The 18,627-nt window shown below is 36.9% G+C and overlaps 3 protein-coding genes across 3 annotated transcripts; 2 read left to right on the forward strand and 1 right to left on the reverse strand.

Moving 5' to 3' along the window:
• The first annotated feature begins 57 nt into the window (after positions 1-57).
• LOC130621985 (uncharacterized) lies at positions 58-10,326 on the forward strand. The gene is made up of 3 exons (XM_057437378.1): positions 58-1,466; positions 6,082-6,148; positions 6,774-10,326. Exons 2-3 carry the CDS (start codon positions 6,129-6,131, stop codon positions 7,279-7,281), a joined length of 528 nt encoding a protein of 175 aa, XP_057293361.1. The 5' UTR covers positions 58-1,466; positions 6,082-6,128; the 3' UTR covers positions 7,282-10,326.
• LOC130621365 (52 kDa repressor of the inhibitor of the protein kinase-like) lies at positions 4,683-5,824 on the forward strand. Its single transcript, XM_057436654.1, has 2 exons — positions 4,683-4,959; positions 5,001-5,824. The coding sequence occupies exons 1-2, from the start codon at positions 4,683-4,685 to the stop codon at positions 5,822-5,824; spliced, it is 1,101 nt and encodes a 366-aa protein (XP_057292637.1).
• A 6,327-nt stretch (positions 10,327-16,653) lies between the features above and the next one.
• Positions 16,654-18,406, reverse strand: LOC130621366 (uncharacterized). Its single transcript, XM_057436655.1, has 2 exons — positions 17,561-18,406; positions 16,654-17,478 (listed from the first exon to the last, which is right to left on the reverse strand). The coding sequence occupies exons 1-2, from the start codon at positions 18,404-18,406 to the stop codon at positions 16,654-16,656; spliced, it is 1,671 nt and encodes a 556-aa protein (XP_057292638.1).
• Between the last annotated feature and the right edge of the window lie 221 nt (positions 18,407-18,627).

Raw genomic sequence — 18,627 nt, forward strand, 5'->3', positions numbered from 1 at the left:
TTGAAAGAAATAGTGTCTAGGTGGCTTGCCTGGCTTCCAATGAAATAAAAATGGTTAGAAATATGTTATTGTGTGCAGGAAATTCCATAAGATGCGTGTCGCCGAAGGTAAAAAAAAGGAGAAAATAAATGGCTTGTTCCGTATTATAATGAATTGAATAGGAATTTTTTAATGTGAGCAGTGTTGCATAATCCTTATTTTCCTTGTTATGCAGATGTTGTACGGATCATAGAGAGAAGGTTAGACGACATTGACAGATTTGTGAGTTCTGACCTATCAATAACGGAACTAAGACGAGTGCAACGGCTTCTGGAAAAGGTACAGAGAAATTTTGAAAGGATACGAGATTCTATTAATGACAGTTTTAAACGTTACACGATATCCGACAGAATAGACAGGTTGGTTCAAACTATGTCAGGAGACTTGCAAACAACCAACTCCCCTTCCGTCACTATGACCAATAGCGGCACTCAACCAAGAAGCAGAACTGGTAGAAGAGGTGCACCTGAAGTCGCCATCGACAAACAAAACTTAGAGCACCTACTTTCTAGGGATTCAGTGTACGGCAAATTGCTTCTCATGGACGTCTTGGTGAAAAAGTACACAACCTATATGTTTATGAAAAAAACAATATGGACAGTCAAAAAAACCGTTTTAGCGAAGTGCTCCTGACTCCGTACTCAAAGAAAAAATCATTGAACTGAACAAACTTTACCCAAACTCTGGCTATTGAGAAATGGTTTCTCTTTTACGATCTCAGTACCCTCCTATGATAATTCAACGAGAAAGAGTTCGAACTATGCTGGCAGAAGTTGATCCTGTTGGTACAGCTAATCGCTTGGCACAAACTGTTAAACGTAGGGTGTATGCCGTTCCAACGCCAAATTCGTTGTGGCATATCGATTCTAATCATAAGATTATCAGCAGGGTCGGATCCAGCTATAGGCGAGGTAGGCTAAAGCCTACATTGTGATGGAGCTATTAAAATCCTGCATATGATAATTCTATGGAGAAGCAGCTCGTGAGAGAATCGACAAGAAATATCCATAGATCGCGCGCGGTCATCGTGTACGTGAAAATGTTATAGCCAGTGGCGCTTTGAATCCCGTTTGTTTACGTTGTCTCGATAATCTAACAATTTTTGTCTTTCCAATCGAGACACGCCAATCTGCCTTAGAAAATCACTTGTCCTAAAACTCGCAAATAGGCTAAAGTCTGGATAGCTGTTTTTAGTAACCCATGGCACACAGTTATTTCAACGGGGATTTCAAATTCGCGAAAACACAGTCTAGTTGCCTACTACTTTTCACTCGCAAGTAGGCTGAAATTCAACTCGCAAGTAGGCTCAGAGGACTGGTGACAAAACTCAAATTCGGGTCAAAGTTCAGTGAGCCAGAGAATAGATGATCAAACATGGCTTCTAGATACTGCTCAGATATGTGTGTTTCGTGAGATTTGTGTTTCAGGTGAGTTTTCAGAGTTTTTGTTGGTTTCATATTTTATAAAACACCGGAATAATGTCATGCATGAATCATATGTCCAGCTAGCTAGGAACTTGTTAGTCTTGTTTGAGTTTATACTACCTGGCCTGTGGAAGACATCATCTCCCACCCCCCACCCCCCCCCCACACTGCCAACTTATTTATGTCTGCATGTAGCTAGAGTAGTATGAACAGAGTGTCGAGGAAGATAATAGTCAGTCCAGTTGTGCATCGAGAATAGATCTCATTATTTTTAGTAATGTATAGCTAGCATCTTGAAGAAACATGGACTTTGAACTTATTCTACAACAACAAAAAGACATCAGAACTCGTTTCGAAGGCAACTGGAGAACTAAAAAGTTGTTTTCACCGTCGTCACCATCTATTTTGAAGACAGATGAACTTGCACAAACTATATTCATCTCTACTGTTAAAAAATTCAAAAAAAATGTTAATCCTGCTCTCAAGCCACTTAGGTATTCTTTTTGTTTATTTACACATTCTCGAAGAAAGTGAGCACTTATTCTGTATGTATAGTTTCAATATAGAAGAAAACATACCTAGACAGCAAAAATAAAGTTTTGTTTTGTTTCTGTTAAAAGTTTTTTTTTACTTGTCAGTTACAACAGTATATTTATGTGAAACACAGTACGATAAACCACGATTAATTATAACCGGAATTTGTTCAAATGGCAAGATATTTTCATTGTTAATGACTGGATGCATGTTCTTCTAGAATATCTGGTGATGGTAATTGTTTGTACAGTGCAGTGTCAGTTGGTTTGGTTGGTAACCAGTCATTAGCATATGATTTAAGAGTCTTGACGTCAATTGAGTTGTTCCAAAATGCTGATCATCCACACTTTGAAATTATTGCAAATCAGTTGCAGTGCAAAAATTCAAAAAATCTGTTTACACAGGCTTTATCAGATCATGGTTGCAAAGTTTATACCGAAACGAAGTGTCGCATTACTGCTTTAAAAGAGGAGGCTTCATATACATCACGGAATTATAGTTGGTCATTATTTGTCTGTGTTATGGCATTATGTAATGTTATTGAGGTAACTAACTTCCATACGACAGTATATACAGAGTAGACAAAATGTAGAATCTACTGTGGATATATATCTGGGAAATTTCTTCACTTGGTGGGGAATAGTCAAGATAGTCATGGTCCTAATGTGTTCCATATTTCTATAAAACTTTTTGAAATACACCTGAAATAGTTGCTAGTTATCATATCTTATGTAATTGAATTAGTTCATAGAGATATACAATATTTTTGTTTATATTAGTTCCCTATTCAGCTTGTATATCAGCCACTGGAAGATTCAAAGTTGAATTCACTTTTCAATAATGTGTTTTCATCGAAAAAAGATGTTGAAAGTAAATCCCCATTGGTGTTATTATGGTACAATTCCTGTGTTGATCGTCCAAAGACAGTAATGCGACCAAATCATTTTGTTGTTTTATTGCCCCTACCAACTGGTAAAAGAAAATTGGCAAAGCATAGTTTAACCTTGGTGTCTAATCTTCCAAATATTGTGGCTGAACAACCTTCTTCACAAAAAGCAGTGAAAAAAAAATCGTGTGGTTTGAAAATCAATAACATCCTACTTCAGTCAAAACTTGCCAGGTATATAACACTTTTGATGAGATAAAGGTGCAAACATTTTATTTATATCTGTTCTCATAATGGATTTTAGTAGGGAATCAATTTTTCACAACAATTTTCAAACAATTACAAATATGGAATGATGAGTTATCAGTATGGCAATTTTTACTGATCCAATCCTTTTTTCAATTTTACAGAGACTGGTGAATCTTCAAAATCTCTTATCGAACCATCCAAATCTACTGTTAAACAACCTGCTGAAAATAAATCTGACGAAAAGGTTGTGGAAGTTGATCATATCCTTGAAGCTGATGTAATTAATATGATGAATACTGATGATTCAGTAAATGATGGTGCTTTACAATTTCCTGAAGTTAACAATGAGAACATTGATTCATTTGATACAGGAAATTTGGTGAACAATGTTGCAAAAATGAAGGTCACTGAAAAATTAGCTTTTTTAAATTCTGTTTGGATGCCTGATGAAAACTTTCATTACCCAACTTCAAATCGACGTTTCATTCATTCTTGGTTGACTTCTTATCCATGGTTATGTTACTCAAAAATCCATGATGGGGCATTTTGCATAAATTGTGTGATGTTCCATAATAACTCACAAAATGTTGGGAAAATGGAAAAATTGTGCAAGGAACCATTAAGAGATTGGAAAAATGCGAAGGCTTTACTTGAAAAACACCACCATAAATCTCCACATCATAAAAAGTCTGTTGTAGATACAGCAAAATTTAAAGCTACAATGGCATCAACAGACACCAGAATTGATAGGCAGCTCAACAATATTGTGCATGTACATTACGAAAAATCGTGTTGTATTGAAGTCATTGATCAAGATTCTCATTACAATGGCTCAACAATGTATTTCGTTAAGAGGTCGTGATGAGACAGATCCAACTGCACAATTTCAATCTAAAGAGAATGTAATGAGCAATTTGAATCCTGGTAATTTTCTGGCTTTTGTGAAACTAGCAGTAGAGTTGGAATGCTCTGCTGTGAAGGAACTCATGAGTAACTGTGCCAAAAATGCTACTTATTTGTCAAAAACTATTCAAAATGAACTCCTATCTCTTATTGCAAAAAACATTGTCACCTAAGTAGTTGCACAAATAAAACGATCTAAATATTTCTCTGTTCTTGGCGATGAGGCAGTAGATATAAGCAACAAAGAACAGGTGCCAGTTGTGTTGCGATATATTGACAGTAAAGATGAAATTAGAGAGACATTTTTAAAGATGGCAGAATGTAAACTTGGTTGTTCTGGTAAAGGGCTGTCAAATACTATAATTGATGCTGTGGAGCAAAACAACTTGGACATGAATGATTGTAGGGGACCAGGCTATGATGGAGCAGGTTAAAATCTAATACAAATAACCATGTTTATCATTAGCTATCCATATATTTTTATCTTCATTTTGTTCTATTTTTTCAGGTGCAATGGCTGGAAAATCTTCAGGAGCATCCACATTGATTAAGAACAAATTCCCCAAAGCCATTTATGTTCATTGTGCATCTCACAGGTTGAACCTATGTGTTCAGCTGGCTGTAAGCTCCCAATGGTTGCTGATATGATGTCACAGTTTCAAGCAGTGGCATTGTTTTTTTACTGTTCGCCTGTCAGAACTCATGTCCTGAAAGGTGTCATAGAGGCTGTGTCACCTGAGATTGTCCATTCAGTAGTTTTGAATATTTGTCGTACAAGATGGGTAGCCAGGCTGGATGGACTTGACTCTTTCTGTGATTTATTACCATCTGTCATGCTCACTTTGGAGAAAATCACAGAAAATAGAGACAAATCCTTCAGTCGTAGTAACATGGATGCTGCAAGACCACTCCTTCTAGGCATATGTCAGTTTGAATTCATTGCTGTGTTGGTAATTGTTCAAAAGGTTTTGGGTTACACTCGTGGTCTCACTGTGAAATTACAGAATCTGATCTTGTTAAAACATCAAGTAACGTGCTTTTGTTGAAACGAACACTGCAAGTGATCAGATCAGATATTGACACCCATTTTAATAAGTGGTATGAAAAAGTTCTATCTTTAGCTACTGAGCTTGATGTTGTGGAATCAATGAAACGTCGATGCAGCATCCAGTTGTATCGAGAGAACTATGTTGCCAATGGAGTTAAAGAGTACTACAAATTGGCTGTTGCTATTCCCTTCATCGATCATATATTGCAAGAACTGGACACTAGATTTTCTATTGACAATGTCAGTGTCTACTCTGGTTTCAGCATCATGCCAACTACCATTCTTTCAGATGAGGGTCGTGTTCTTGTGGGAGACCAACCAACATGGAAAGTTGAATTTTCTAAATTTATTCCGAGATATCGTGATGATATTCCTGCTCTGAGTAACTTGTACGCACAGTTAGATATGTGGAAAGTTAAGTGGAGAACATTCACCGGAGTGTTACCTACCACATTGCAAGGTCTGTTAAAACACACTGACAAACTTTTATTCCCATCGATACATGAAGCGATACGAATTCTAGCTACTATACCTGTCACTACTTGCACCTGTGAGAGGAGTATTTTAGGTTTACGTCGTGTGAAGACATGGATGAGGAATACAATTACAAAGGAAAGATCGAACAGTCTCTGTGTTATAATGTTCAATCGAGATGTGACTGTTGATTTAGATCAAGTTGTAGTTGAATTTGCAGCTGCTAACAAACGTAGAATGACGTTTTCTAATATTTTTAGTGACTGAGTTTAAGTATTGTTTTTATAGTTTTAGTACACCTTTTTTATATGTCACTTCAGCCATAAATTATAGGTTAAACATGGTGTACACAGTGTTGTAAATACCTATTTTCTATTAAATACCTATTCGATTGTAAACTTTATGTGTATAAAAATAAATCTATCATTTCAGTCTTTTGATGATATTGCTGCTGTTATCTTGTATGAAATTGTATGACCAGTATGATCTTCAATATGATGATAAATGTTTTCTTTGATATTTAGTTGAAAATTCACAATTGTAAAATGAAAGAAGTTCAAATGCTCAAACAATGGAAACAAAAGTTCAAGGGTGAGTTTTGTTTTTTTACCTTCTATTGTTTTGTCTTGCTGTATCATTCCTGTTTTCAACGCAACTCTTGTATTTCTGGGTTCAATTCAGAAATATTAGAAAGAAAGAAATGAAAAAAGAAAGAAAGACAGAAATAAGGAAGAGAGTTAGTCAATACAGTTGCATTTTGAAATAGAAAGTTTGTCCTTTTTGTTATTCAGAAGACTGTCAAAGGTGTGAAACAATTTTTCTGTGTGTCAAAATTTATTTGATTCTTTGTACTTTCTGTCATAAAAACAACTGTATTGTCGTCATTTTTCGACACATTTAGAGCCATTTGAGGCATTTAGAGGGCTCCGCCCAGGACCCGTTTGTGGGCTCATAACGCCCCCCAAACCCCCAGTTGTTCTGGATTGCGCCCGATAGGGCGCAATGCAACGCCCCGTTGGGGCGTTGTAAATTCAATTATTCTAAAAAATATTTTTTAAGAATTTTTTTATATAGGCCTACATCCAGTAATTCTCTGGATCCGACCCTGATTAGGTCAGCATAAATATATTTTTATACTAGCATGGAAATGTAATTTTTGACTCCATAAGGGCTGGGTTACAATAAAGCGTATCCCAAGCGTATTTTCCTTTTTCAGATGGAATTTTTTTATACATGGTTGTATCAATGGATATTCTCTCCTTATTACGAATCTTGACATGACGACGGATAATACTGCTGTTACGGCATACAACTGCTTTATAAAAGGTGTGCAAGAGTATGGGATACCGTCAAGAATTCGTATGGACGGTGGTACAGAATTTAATCATGTAGAAGACTTTATGAACCAGGTATCTGATAGTAAACGGCGTATAAGAGGCAAGTCAGTCCATAACCAAAGAATCGAACGGCTATGGAGAGATGTATATACAAATGTTTTGTGTGCATATCGTGAATTATTTAATCAAATGGAGACTCTTAATATATTGGACGTGAAAAATGATATACACTTGTTTGCATTACATTATGTTTTCAAACCGCGTATTGCTGCCAGTTTGGAGGGTTGGATAAGGGCACATAATGAACATCTGCTTCGTTCGGAAAATAGTTTTTCAATTTGCAATTGTGGCATAAGGGTTGTATACAGAATAGAGATGAAGACCTAACATCCATGAACAATATTTTCCGTATAAGGATAATTACGGATTTTCAGACAAACAATTTGGTTGAACTGAATTACATTTGTAATGTTTTAAGTCGCATCCCTACACCTTTAAGAAATACGCAGTTAATCTATTTAAAGACGAACACGTCACCTCTTGCTAATTCAGGTTGCGTTGAAGGCTAACTTAAGTTTCGTTTATTTCGCAGAATCGTGTTTTTCTTTCTTTTGTGTGAAATTTTCAATCCTTCAAATCTAAGTCTGCGAGTCCCGCGAAGTACGAGTAAAGTATGTAAAATAAGATCTATTAGCCTTCTACATGAGAATGAAAATTACAAAGTGCACGCACAATGATAAACTCGACCAGTTTAGTCTTAAAATTTAAATTCTAGAGGTTTTGCTCCAGACAGACAGAGTAGAACAGGACTTCTGTAAAGGGTACAAGGGTTTCAACTGATATTCCTGAACCAAGGTACCCAAAATGTCTAGCTGAGTCACCTCAAAAGAGGTCTGCGAACAGTCTTTAGCAGGAACTAGACATTTCTTTCATCCATAACTTTTCATATGTCTTACTCTGTACGATCTTGTGTGACTGGGGTAAGAAGTGGAGTCGTCACTCTCCAAAGATAAGACCAGTGCAGTCAAACCCCCTTGGTTTAGACTATTCGATTACTAGAGTGATCAGAAATTGGATCAAGATACAGATGATTGAGTACAGGAAGCTGTGTTAAAGCGAAAGAAAGCAAAAGCAAGTTGTAAACTCGAAGATATTTCAGTAGAATCAAATTTAAACTTAGATGTTGTACGTAAGTCTTTATCACGTTTAGTTGAAGCAGGAAAGTTGACGAAGAGATTGTATCGGAGTAATGACACCTACACACCGGTAGACCACAGTAGTAGCAAAACGTTGACAGTGAATCAATCTTGTAAAGAACCTATTTATGGTGAGAACAACGAGGGAAATGTTTCATACAATGCTGGTGACGACGCCGTAGACTTCAGAAAATTCGTGTTTGATAAACTAGTTTCACTGCAACATGAAATTGAACAACTTAAGGATAACACCCGTATCAAAACAGACAGTTCTCAAGAAATCATCAAGGGCAAGGACGCTATAATTAATTTGTTAAGGGAGGAAAACCGTTTTTTAAGACAGGAAAATCTAGAACTCATAAAAGTGTTACAAGCTGGTTCTCTACATCAAAATGACAAAACGAATATCCCTATGGGAGAACAAAAATTAAAACATCAAAAAACAATTAGCAACAATATATCGAACTCTCCGCTGTTAAACGATAAAGAACAAAATAAATCACAACCAAGGAACCCGGTAGGAGACCCGAAAAGTCAGAATCAGAAGCGTAAAAATATTGAATCAAGAAATAATGAATCTAAAACCACCAACAACAACATAAACAATAAAAAACATGTGATGATAATTGGAGATTCAATGGTTAAAGAAATAAATCCACGGGGTATTTCCCGCTATCATAAGGTCGACGTCAGAAGCCACTCTGGAGCTACAACATCAGACTAAATTGACCATATCAAACCTTATGTTAGAAAGAAACCCGATATCATAGTAATTCATATCGGAACAAATGACTTAACAAATAAAGTTACCACACTGAAGAAAATAAAGAACGTAATAGCTGCTATTCGAAAAATTGACAGAGATTAAAATATCGAGATTATATTATCAAGCATAATTGGAAGAAAAGATCAAGATCTAACGGCAGAAATTAAGTCCGTGAATGAAAAACTTAAAAGTTATTGTGAAAGTAAAGGTATGTTTTTCATAGAAAATGATGATATTGAAGAATCGTGTTTAAACAGAAGAAAGCTCCATTTGAACATGTATGGATACTCTGTGTTTGCTAATAATATTAATAATTGTTTAAATTCATTATGAATATGTAGAAATAGTGAATCTAATCACTGAATCTAAATTAGATGAATATTTGGTTACTTGAATATAAACTCAATAAGAAATAAGTTTGACAGTTTACGTGAAGTAATTGGTGAAAACGTAGATATTTTATTAATTGCTGAGACGAAAATTGACATGTCTTTCCCAAGCACTCAGTTTGAAATCCCTGGTTTTCACACACCTTATCGCTTTGATGTTAGTAACAAAAGTGGTGGTTTACTTATCTACGCGAAAGCTATTTTACCTACACGAGCCTTACTAAAATATAACATACCTGCAGACATTCAAGCTTTAACTATTGAAAATTAATTTCAGGAAAGAAAAATGGTTTGTTATATCTATTTACAAACCTCCTTCTCAAAACAATGGATACTTCCTAAAATTTACTTGATCATCATCCACGATAACTTTATATTGATGGGAGATTTTAATCTAACACCAAACCAAGTAAATAAAAAACTTTATGTCTTCACATAATTTAGTCAACTTGATTAAAGGCGACACATGTTTTAAGGGCTTAGGCTCAAAAATTGATTTAATCCCCACAAATCGAAAGTATTCGTTTAAAAATACTACTTCTTATGAAACTGATATCAGTGATCATCACCACATGATTTACTCAATGTTGAAAACATCATTTCAGAAAGAAGAGGCTAAAATTATAACCTACAGGTGTTACAAGAAATTTAAAGGAGTTTTTTCAGCAAGACTTAAAAAATGCAATGAATAATAGAGATAAACAATATGAAACATTCCAAACAAACTATGTCACTGTGCTTGATAAACATGCTCCTAATAAAAACCCACACATAAACAAGGCGTTACGTCAGGCCATTATGAAACGTTCTCAATTGAAAAATCGTGTCAAAAAAACAAGAAACACGTCGGACATTATAAGCTTTAACAAACAACGTAACTATGGGATAAAACTTAACAAACTCGCTAAATTAGACTACTTTAGTAAACTTGATATTCGTGAAAACACAAAGCCTTTCTGGCAAACATGTAAACCATATTTTTCTAATAAGCACGCACAGGGTGATGCTAATATTATATTAATTGAAAACGATTAAATTATAATGGAAAATAAAGACATTGCCGTAACTCATTGGACCTTTACAAATGGCCCATAGTTCCAGAAAGCTAAACTTGAAGCTTATGGTCTAAGTAAAAGTAGCCTTCAACTTATACTTGATTATTTATCCTCTCGCAAACAGAGAGTAAAAATTGGTGCTTCTTTGAGTGATTGGTTTCAGATACTTCGCGGAGTACCACAAGGGTCTATATATGGTCCCCTGCTCTTTTTAATCTACATTAACGACCTTTTCTTTTTCGTCGAAAAAACTGATATATGTAACTTCGCTGATGATAACTCACTTTATTCTTGCGATGTAATTTTAGCCGTTGTAATTAACCGCCTGCTTAACGATACAAAAAATTTACTGGAATGGTTTAAAATTAACTCACTTAAAGCAAATCCTAAAAAATTTCAATTTATGATTTTAAGCAAACTAGTATAGAAAGTGTTGCGGAGAGGTTGCCAAGGCAAAGGCATTAAGCACGGCAAGGAAAGGGCGCGGCAAAGGCAGGCAAGGAAACAGGGCACGGCAAAGAGGCAGACAAGGAAACAGTAAGGCAGGGGTAGACAAGGCATGGTAGGCACAAGCAAGGCAAAGGCATTGAGCACGGCAAGGAAAAGGCACGGCATATGCAGGCAAGGAAACAGGGCACGGCAAAGGCAGACAAGGAAACAGGAAGAGGAATCAGTAAGGCAGGGGTAGGCAAGGCACAGGCAAGGCAAAGGCATTAATGAAGGCAAGGAAAAGGCACGGCATAGGCAGGCAAGGAAACATGAAGAGAAATCAGCAAGGCAGGGGTAGGCAAGGGCATGGCAGGCACCAGAAAAGGCATGGGAAGGGTAGCCAAAGGCACGGTGAGTGATGGCAAGGCAGGCAGGGACCTTAATAGAAACTCTCCCCTCTACAACTCAAATATTACGTATTCTCAATATATCTAAATATTAAGTTGCAAATTTCAAATTCAGTACCTAAAAACAGGATATTACATTTATATAAGGTCCATATACAGCGAATCATCAGAATTATGTGTCAATACAAGAAGTTAAACCTTTTTTTTAAATTAAAGATTAAAAGTCAACTTGGTTCGAATGAATTTGAGAATATTGGTTTTTAATAACTCTAACAACAATAAAAGTCAAGATACAGAAATGATAGCAGAAGTCAACGAGAGTCATTTTTTAAAAACGCCTATTTTGGTTTCTTGTTCACCAAAAAGTGTTAGTTTCATTCAAAGTTTTAGAAAAAGAAAAATGATAGGCAGTTTTGAGTAAAAATACAAAATATAGTCGAATATAATCAAAAATACACGGTAAAGGCTAAAAATAGGATTTTTTTTATATTTTTGAGATTTAAAGCCAACTTGGTGCAAAGTAACACACGCACTAAGTAATTGATTTTATAAAATTGGCACGTTTTCTCACATATATAAGGATTCAGATAAAAAAAATCACCTCGATAATGTGTGACCACGGATTACCTGGCTGTTGTTAGATGCATAATTGTTTTTCCTAGCCCCGTCCAGGATTTGAACCCGGATCTCTCATTTGCATGAGTGCCATAGCCATTAGACCAACAGGGCATAAAATTATTGAGTGTTTTTAGTGAGTAAAAAAGGCATATATATCTGGAGAAAAAGTTACGCTTTTTTATAAGAACAATTTCATAAGAGATGAGCCGTCAAATTTGCGAAAAATAAGAACAGATTCAGGCTCAAATCATTAGTTTCTTAAATTTTCTTTTCGTCGTTAGAACTATGATTTTGAGATATTGAGGTATTGGCCACAACAGATAATAAGATCAAAATTTGAAAATATATATATAAACAAAACCAAAGCAAAAAAAAGATTTGATTTGAGGACATATGTCCCTTCTATATATTATTAATATTCCATGGGCCGGTGACACATTTTATTTGGACAATGATGCTAGAATGGTATCTGGCAATGTTGTATATACAGTTAAGGTCAAGTTACAGAAAGGGAAATTATTTCCCGGTGTAGAAATTATGAGATTTCCCAATTGCAAATTATTTTTGATTTCTGAAAGGTGTTCTGACTGCAAAAATGAATGTGATATAGATGATTGTACAAGAAGCGCTTGTCTGAATTTAGATGAGTTGCAGCATGACTTAATATTTTGATTTGCATCCACACCAATGGACATGTGCATGCATATGCACAGGCAGAAAATATCTTATAAATGAACAGAAAAATGTTTGTTTTTGGAAAAACTAGCTACCAGTGTCTGTATTAGCTAATCCACAGTTCGTTCCGGGCACAATATTTCACGAGCCAATGATATTACATTCTGTTTATAATCTGATGAATTAGAATCCGTAAAAATATGGCACCTAGTTTGGTATATTTAGCACGAGGGTGCCGATAAGCCGCATACGCCGTAAAAAGTGCGGGCGTTTTCGGGCGAGTTCGGCGTTTTAAAAAAAAATTCAGGTATTTGCCCGAAAAAACCCGCATAGTCCCGAACAATGCCCGAAAAAAAAAAAGATTCACCACAAATGACTCTCGAAGAATTATTTAAAAAAGTATAAAAATTAAAATGAACTAACTATGTGATAGCGAAGTTCTTAAAAGAACTGTTTTTTATGATTTGTGATAAGATTTACTTGATAAATAACTTATATATAAACTTTATTCACTCCTTTCTCTTCAAACGCATTCTTTTAACTGTCGTCCGCCATGTTTATGTTACAAGGTGTTGCATTTCGGGAATGTTCCGGGCGAGTTCGGGCGTGTTCGGGAAAGTGCGGGCGGTTTCGACCGACAACCGTCAATTTAATTCGAAAAGTCGCCCGAACTCGCCCGTATATATGCGGGCGTTTGCGGCTTATCGGCACCCTCTTTATTTAGCTAGAAAATCTGAGCCACTAAATTATGTTTTATGCTTTAGTTAGGGAGCTTTTTAGGGGTGTGAATGACCTAAAAGTGAAAAATAGTGATAGCTCTACATAACCTTCCATTTTCACTATATTTTTCAAAATAAATACTATGGACAAGGTTGCAAAAAACACATTATGGAGGTTGCATTTATTCTTTTATTTATAAAAAAAGTTCAGGCTCTTCTGCTAAAAAGAATATATGTCTATACCAATGTTCTTTTGCTGATTTGGCTAAGCTTTTGGTTCTTAGTTTTTTGTCTAAAATTGTTAGAACCAACATATTTTGTGGATAATTGTAGATATTTGATGGTACTTTCCTAATCAGAGCATAATTAACTCATTGTGCAGTATGTGTATGACAAGAAAATATGTCTTAAGGATCATTTAAATCTAGCTACATAGCTAATTTTATGCCGGCCAAGTAGCCAGTTTTATGTCAGATAAGTAGCTAGTGAGAAAAACAGTTTTGTGCTGGTTAACTACCTAGTTTATGCTGCTAGCTAGCCAATTTGATAGTGTTATACCAGCTTATTTTGCGACATATGTTGGTAGTTATTTGCTAGTTAGGTGTGGGTGAGAAGAGGTTCATTACATGTAAAAAATAGTGATATACTAGCTAGCTATTCATACTTCCCTCTTTCGTTTTCTTGAAAATATCAGTTCGTCCCCATTTTCCGCTTGGCACCATCTTTAAAAAACAACAAACACTCCATCGCTTTGCTCCTTGATAAACACGTTGTCTCGCTTACTATAAACTGTACTAAAGAATTACCACATTAAATTGCTGGATTACTGCGATTTTTTGTTTGAATTTTTATAATTCGGATGTATAGGGACGAAATCGCATAGAAATGCTATATACTTTCCATCGTACTTCTTTTCCCTTATATTTGGCTTATATAATGAGGAAATAGGCTCCGCTACGCTCCGTGCGCTGGCGCGCACTCCGCTACTCTCCGCAAAAAGTGAGGCAGCCGATAACATTACAGATAGATCAAATTTTCAAAAAAGAGACAAATAGTGTGGTGTTGTTAGGAATTACTATTGACAATAAGTTACTAATTAATGACCATATTCAAAATATATGCTCTACGGCTAACTATAAACTTCATGCTAATTTTGTCGTACTGTCGCCTACATGATATCCTCATCAAATAACTTTAGAAAAGACAATCCTCTGCAATATAGGTTATTTGGTGGTGAGTCACCTTAAGGGAGGTGCTTTTACGGGTTGGGCCCATGTTCGGAGGTTTAAACGATAAATGTTTGCAAAATAAAAAAATGCAAACCATAATATAAATCTAAACAATTAAACAATTGTTGTAACGTTTTTTCCTAAGTAACTAAATAATGGTGCGAGTTAGATATGTCCAATAAACAATTAAATACAAGTGTGCTTTGACATATTTTTTTTTCGACTAGGTTTCGGCTGTATACTGCAGCCATGATCAAGTATTGAGGAAATTACAATTTTTGTTCTCTTTTGGGCGATAAGTGAAAAAATCAGTGAATGTTACATGCTTTAAGTCTCTATTTTTGTTTCTGCATGCGCTGCTTTCTGGTCATGAAATTGTTTTGCTTGGCGTAATTTGGTAAGTTAAGCCATTACACCCGTAAGTCAGAACCTAGGTTTTGTTTAAAAACCCGGGTTTTTAACGAGAACCCGGGTTTTCATTGTTGGAAACCCTTGTTTCCATATTGAAAACCCTGGATATGCATTAAAAACCAAGGTTTTTATTGGTTTCCCAGGTTTTCGTGAATAAATGTGACAAATGGCTGCAATAGAGGTTGTATTCCTCTAGAGAAAATGCCTCTAAAATCACAATTCTCCCTTTTTACAAGGACTTAATTAAAAAAATAAAAATAAAAAGGACACAACACATTTAAAAAGATGAACAGAACTTTAACCAAGGGCAGGTAGGTTTCAACCCATATTTCTGAACCTAAGTACCATGGATGTCTAGCTGGGTCACCTCGAAGAGGTCAGTGGAAGGTCATTAGCAGAAACTACACAACCCTATCTTCCTAAAGTAAACTTTGGCCACTTTCTGTTCAACTGTGCTATTCTTTGTTTTTACCTGGGGTAATAAGTGGAGTCGTCACTCTCCAAAGACAAGACCTAGTATGATCAAACCCCCTTGCTAACTGAACTTTTATTCGATTTTGTTTTTATTTTTTGACTGGGGTAATAAGTGGAGTTGTCACTCTTTAACACAAGACTGAGTGTAGTCAAGCCTCCTTGCTGACTCATTCTGGTTAAAATATTCTTACCTCAGCTCTTCTAAAAAGAAAACATATGACTCGTGACTGTTAATAAGGCGGTGACCATTATTTAAGGTCCCGCAATGGTTGATAATAGCCCTTAATTGAAACTTTTTACGAAATTTCACTTCTCCATCTACGGTAAAAGGTATGGAAATGGTACCAGGGTAAGCAGTAATACGAGAGACAATTTTTGACACAAGGTCGTTGGCACTGGCAAAACGTTTTAGCTGTAAAATGAGATGGGAACCGCACGACACTACCTCTTTTTCAACTAGAGCAGTTTGATGAGCGTTGCAAACATGGCAGAAGTAGGCATTAGTGTCTTTCATCATGTTTGTTTGTTGCCATTTATTAAATGTCATTTTTTGAGAAAATTTATTGCATGCTTGGGATAGGCTGGGTTTTGTCCTGTTGGGGATCTGGTGCGGTGTTTTTGGGGCTTGTTGGGTTCATTTTTACCCCTACTAAGAATATAGACACCTACTCCTATAGCAACAATCACGGCTATCGCTCCAGCCCCATAGATGTGGACACTACCCATTGACTTGCTAGAACATTATCATCCTGTGCAGGTTCTTTGCCCACGTTCTACTGTAAGTTAGCCTTGTTCTTTGGTTCCATTTGGCAAGCCTCTTGACTGCGGCAACGCGACCCTCGTTCTTCTTGGTTATGACCCTCTCCTTTTGTTTTTGTTCTTCTTCACTAATTTATCTTATGGTGCCGTCTTCGCCTCCTTCTCCGCATTCTCTTTCTTTTCTCCCATATGCCGAGTCGTATGGCCCGCTACAAGCAATGGGGCCAAACACCTACCGATGGTACAGCATACGAGGATCCCAAGGTCTGTCATGCTATCCCGGATAATGAGATCTTCTTCGGTATCTCTGCTTAGCTCCTCAACGGAGTCAATATTAACAAAATTCCCTATCATGCTGGCATATAGGCTGATAACATGGAGAGTGCTTTTGCAATCTTCTCACCCTTCTCCTGGAGTTCCCGCCGTACATACTCGGTATGTACCTCATTGATGGCATCCTCGGAGTCTTATCAACAAACCCTTCAGTACACTTCCTTGGTAGGAGATGCCCTTTACGTTTGCGTATGGCCTCCTTTAAAATTTGACGCTGATTGATGGGCTTTTCGATATTTTCATATTCTGCAGAGGCATTGTCAAAAAAATGTGCAATATCACACATTAGGGTTATGAATTCAGTCATTATTTTTCCACCTAATTCGTCCTACCACCTTTTTGTTTTTATCCATTGGGAGGGGCTTTCTGTCATCGGGATTATAGGCACTTGTGTCAAAGCGTGCTTTAACATCCTGCACTATATCCCTGTAAAAGTCCTCTATTTTGATGTGGTACACAAAGGAATCCGTATCCATATAGCAGAGTTGGAGCTTGCTACCGTATTTGGGCTGCATGTAGTCATAATGGAATTCGTACATGACCAGCTTCGATATATCCAGGATGGCCTGGCCAATGTATATGGGCTTATTCATTTTTACCTCCGTCTTGCCCATCTCTACGCCTAATAGGTTTTTGCTAAACCGGCTTTCACCCTTGAAATTAGGCTTCATTACAAGCTTCATGTACTTATCCTCATTGGTGACCAGTTGGATGTTGCGGTGATTTCTGATATTTTCCATGGTCTTCCCAAACACCGAGAGGTTCATCAATTTGTAGAAATCTTTTTCAAACTCATTCCCGGCAGCCGTTCTCAACCTTGTATTGTGATCAATGTACCCCCTCAACCATGCCTTCTGGTTAAACCTGATCACCCTATGCACCTTCTTGAGCTCAAGCCCATGTTTTATAGCCTCGTAAAGGGCTCTAATATGTACCACATATTTACACTTGTTTTCCAAATTCGGTATCAATTTTTCGACCTTGTGAACCGTCCTTCGTTCGGGCAGGAACGGCAGCTCGTTATGTTTCTCATGTAATTCCTCGGGGTAATCAATATCTACCTCTACTATATACCCATGCTTGTTGCCCTCAACGAGCTTCCTGATACGCCTTTCGGTGAATGCCTTGACATTCCGCACCCGTTTAAAACTGTCCGTGGGAAGGTCCTGCCTTATGGCCCAGTATAGGTTGTTGGCATCGAGGTACTGCAAGTAGAAGGGATTCAATCTCCGGATCGTACTGCTCTCCCATGTACTTACTATTTGCTTTGGCATATCGGTGTACGGCCTGGGTTATGCCTCCCCGGATACCCTTCTGGAACATGAGGAGCATATCGGGATCTTTAAAGAGCTCTAGCCTTATACCTGTAAATTTTAGGGCTGCATTCCAGGCTAGGCCGGGTGCGCTATAGAAATAAGCAGGGTCAAGTTTGTAGTTTGTCAGGCACACGCCTTGAAATGTCTCGAAGACGTGGGGCAATACCAGGACGTCTGTTGTCAGGTACACATTCTGGTAGTCTTCCATTGTAACATCGTCACCCTCTGGAGTAATACAATTACATACCTTTTTTGCGTATTGATAATCTTCATATGGCTTTCCCAAACAATCCCTGTACTTATTTAATCGAAAGTCATCCATATTTCCAGGTAGAGTTGTCACTTCCTTCAAGTCGGGATACAACATAACATAGCTTTCTAAAGCACAAAATTCTTGGTCGTGGTTACTATGTTTGTCGATTGCTAAGGATTTCAACTCCAGTGCTGAAGCTGTTTCCTTCACCCTGACAGGAAGTCTTTTTCCACGAATTACTTTCAACTCACCGAAACAGTCTCTTCTTGCTCTTCCTACGTTTAATGATATGTATTTCTCTTCTACTGCTACTGTGGTGTTTTCCTTCTTCTTGAATGGGACAGCTGTGTTATTGGTGGCAGTCTTTTTCTTATTGTTGGAAGATGGCTTGAAAAATGTGTCTTTTTTTCTCTCTACTATCAGTGAAATGCTGAAGTGACAGTGTGTGTTGTCCTCCATCAACCTGGTTCTCTTTATTATCATCTTTGGAAATCGTCTCTCTTAAACATCAGACAGCTTCAGATTGACTATACGTCGCAGAAAAATTTGGCTGGATACAGCACAAAAACTGAAAAGGGCGTTCAAGGATGGTACACCACGACCATTAACAATCAAGTTTATAGGAGAAGAGGCTGCTGATGCTGGAGGACCTTTGAAAGAATTCTTTAGTGTGCTCTTCGATGATGCGAGAAATTATTTATTGT

This window comes from Hydractinia symbiolongicarpus, chromosome 12 (genome assembly GCF_029227915.1).
Source record: "Hydractinia symbiolongicarpus strain clone_291-10 chromosome 12, HSymV2.1, whole genome shotgun sequence".
In the NCBI taxonomy this organism is placed as follows: domain Eukaryota; kingdom Metazoa; phylum Cnidaria; class Hydrozoa; order Anthoathecata; family Hydractiniidae; genus Hydractinia; species Hydractinia symbiolongicarpus.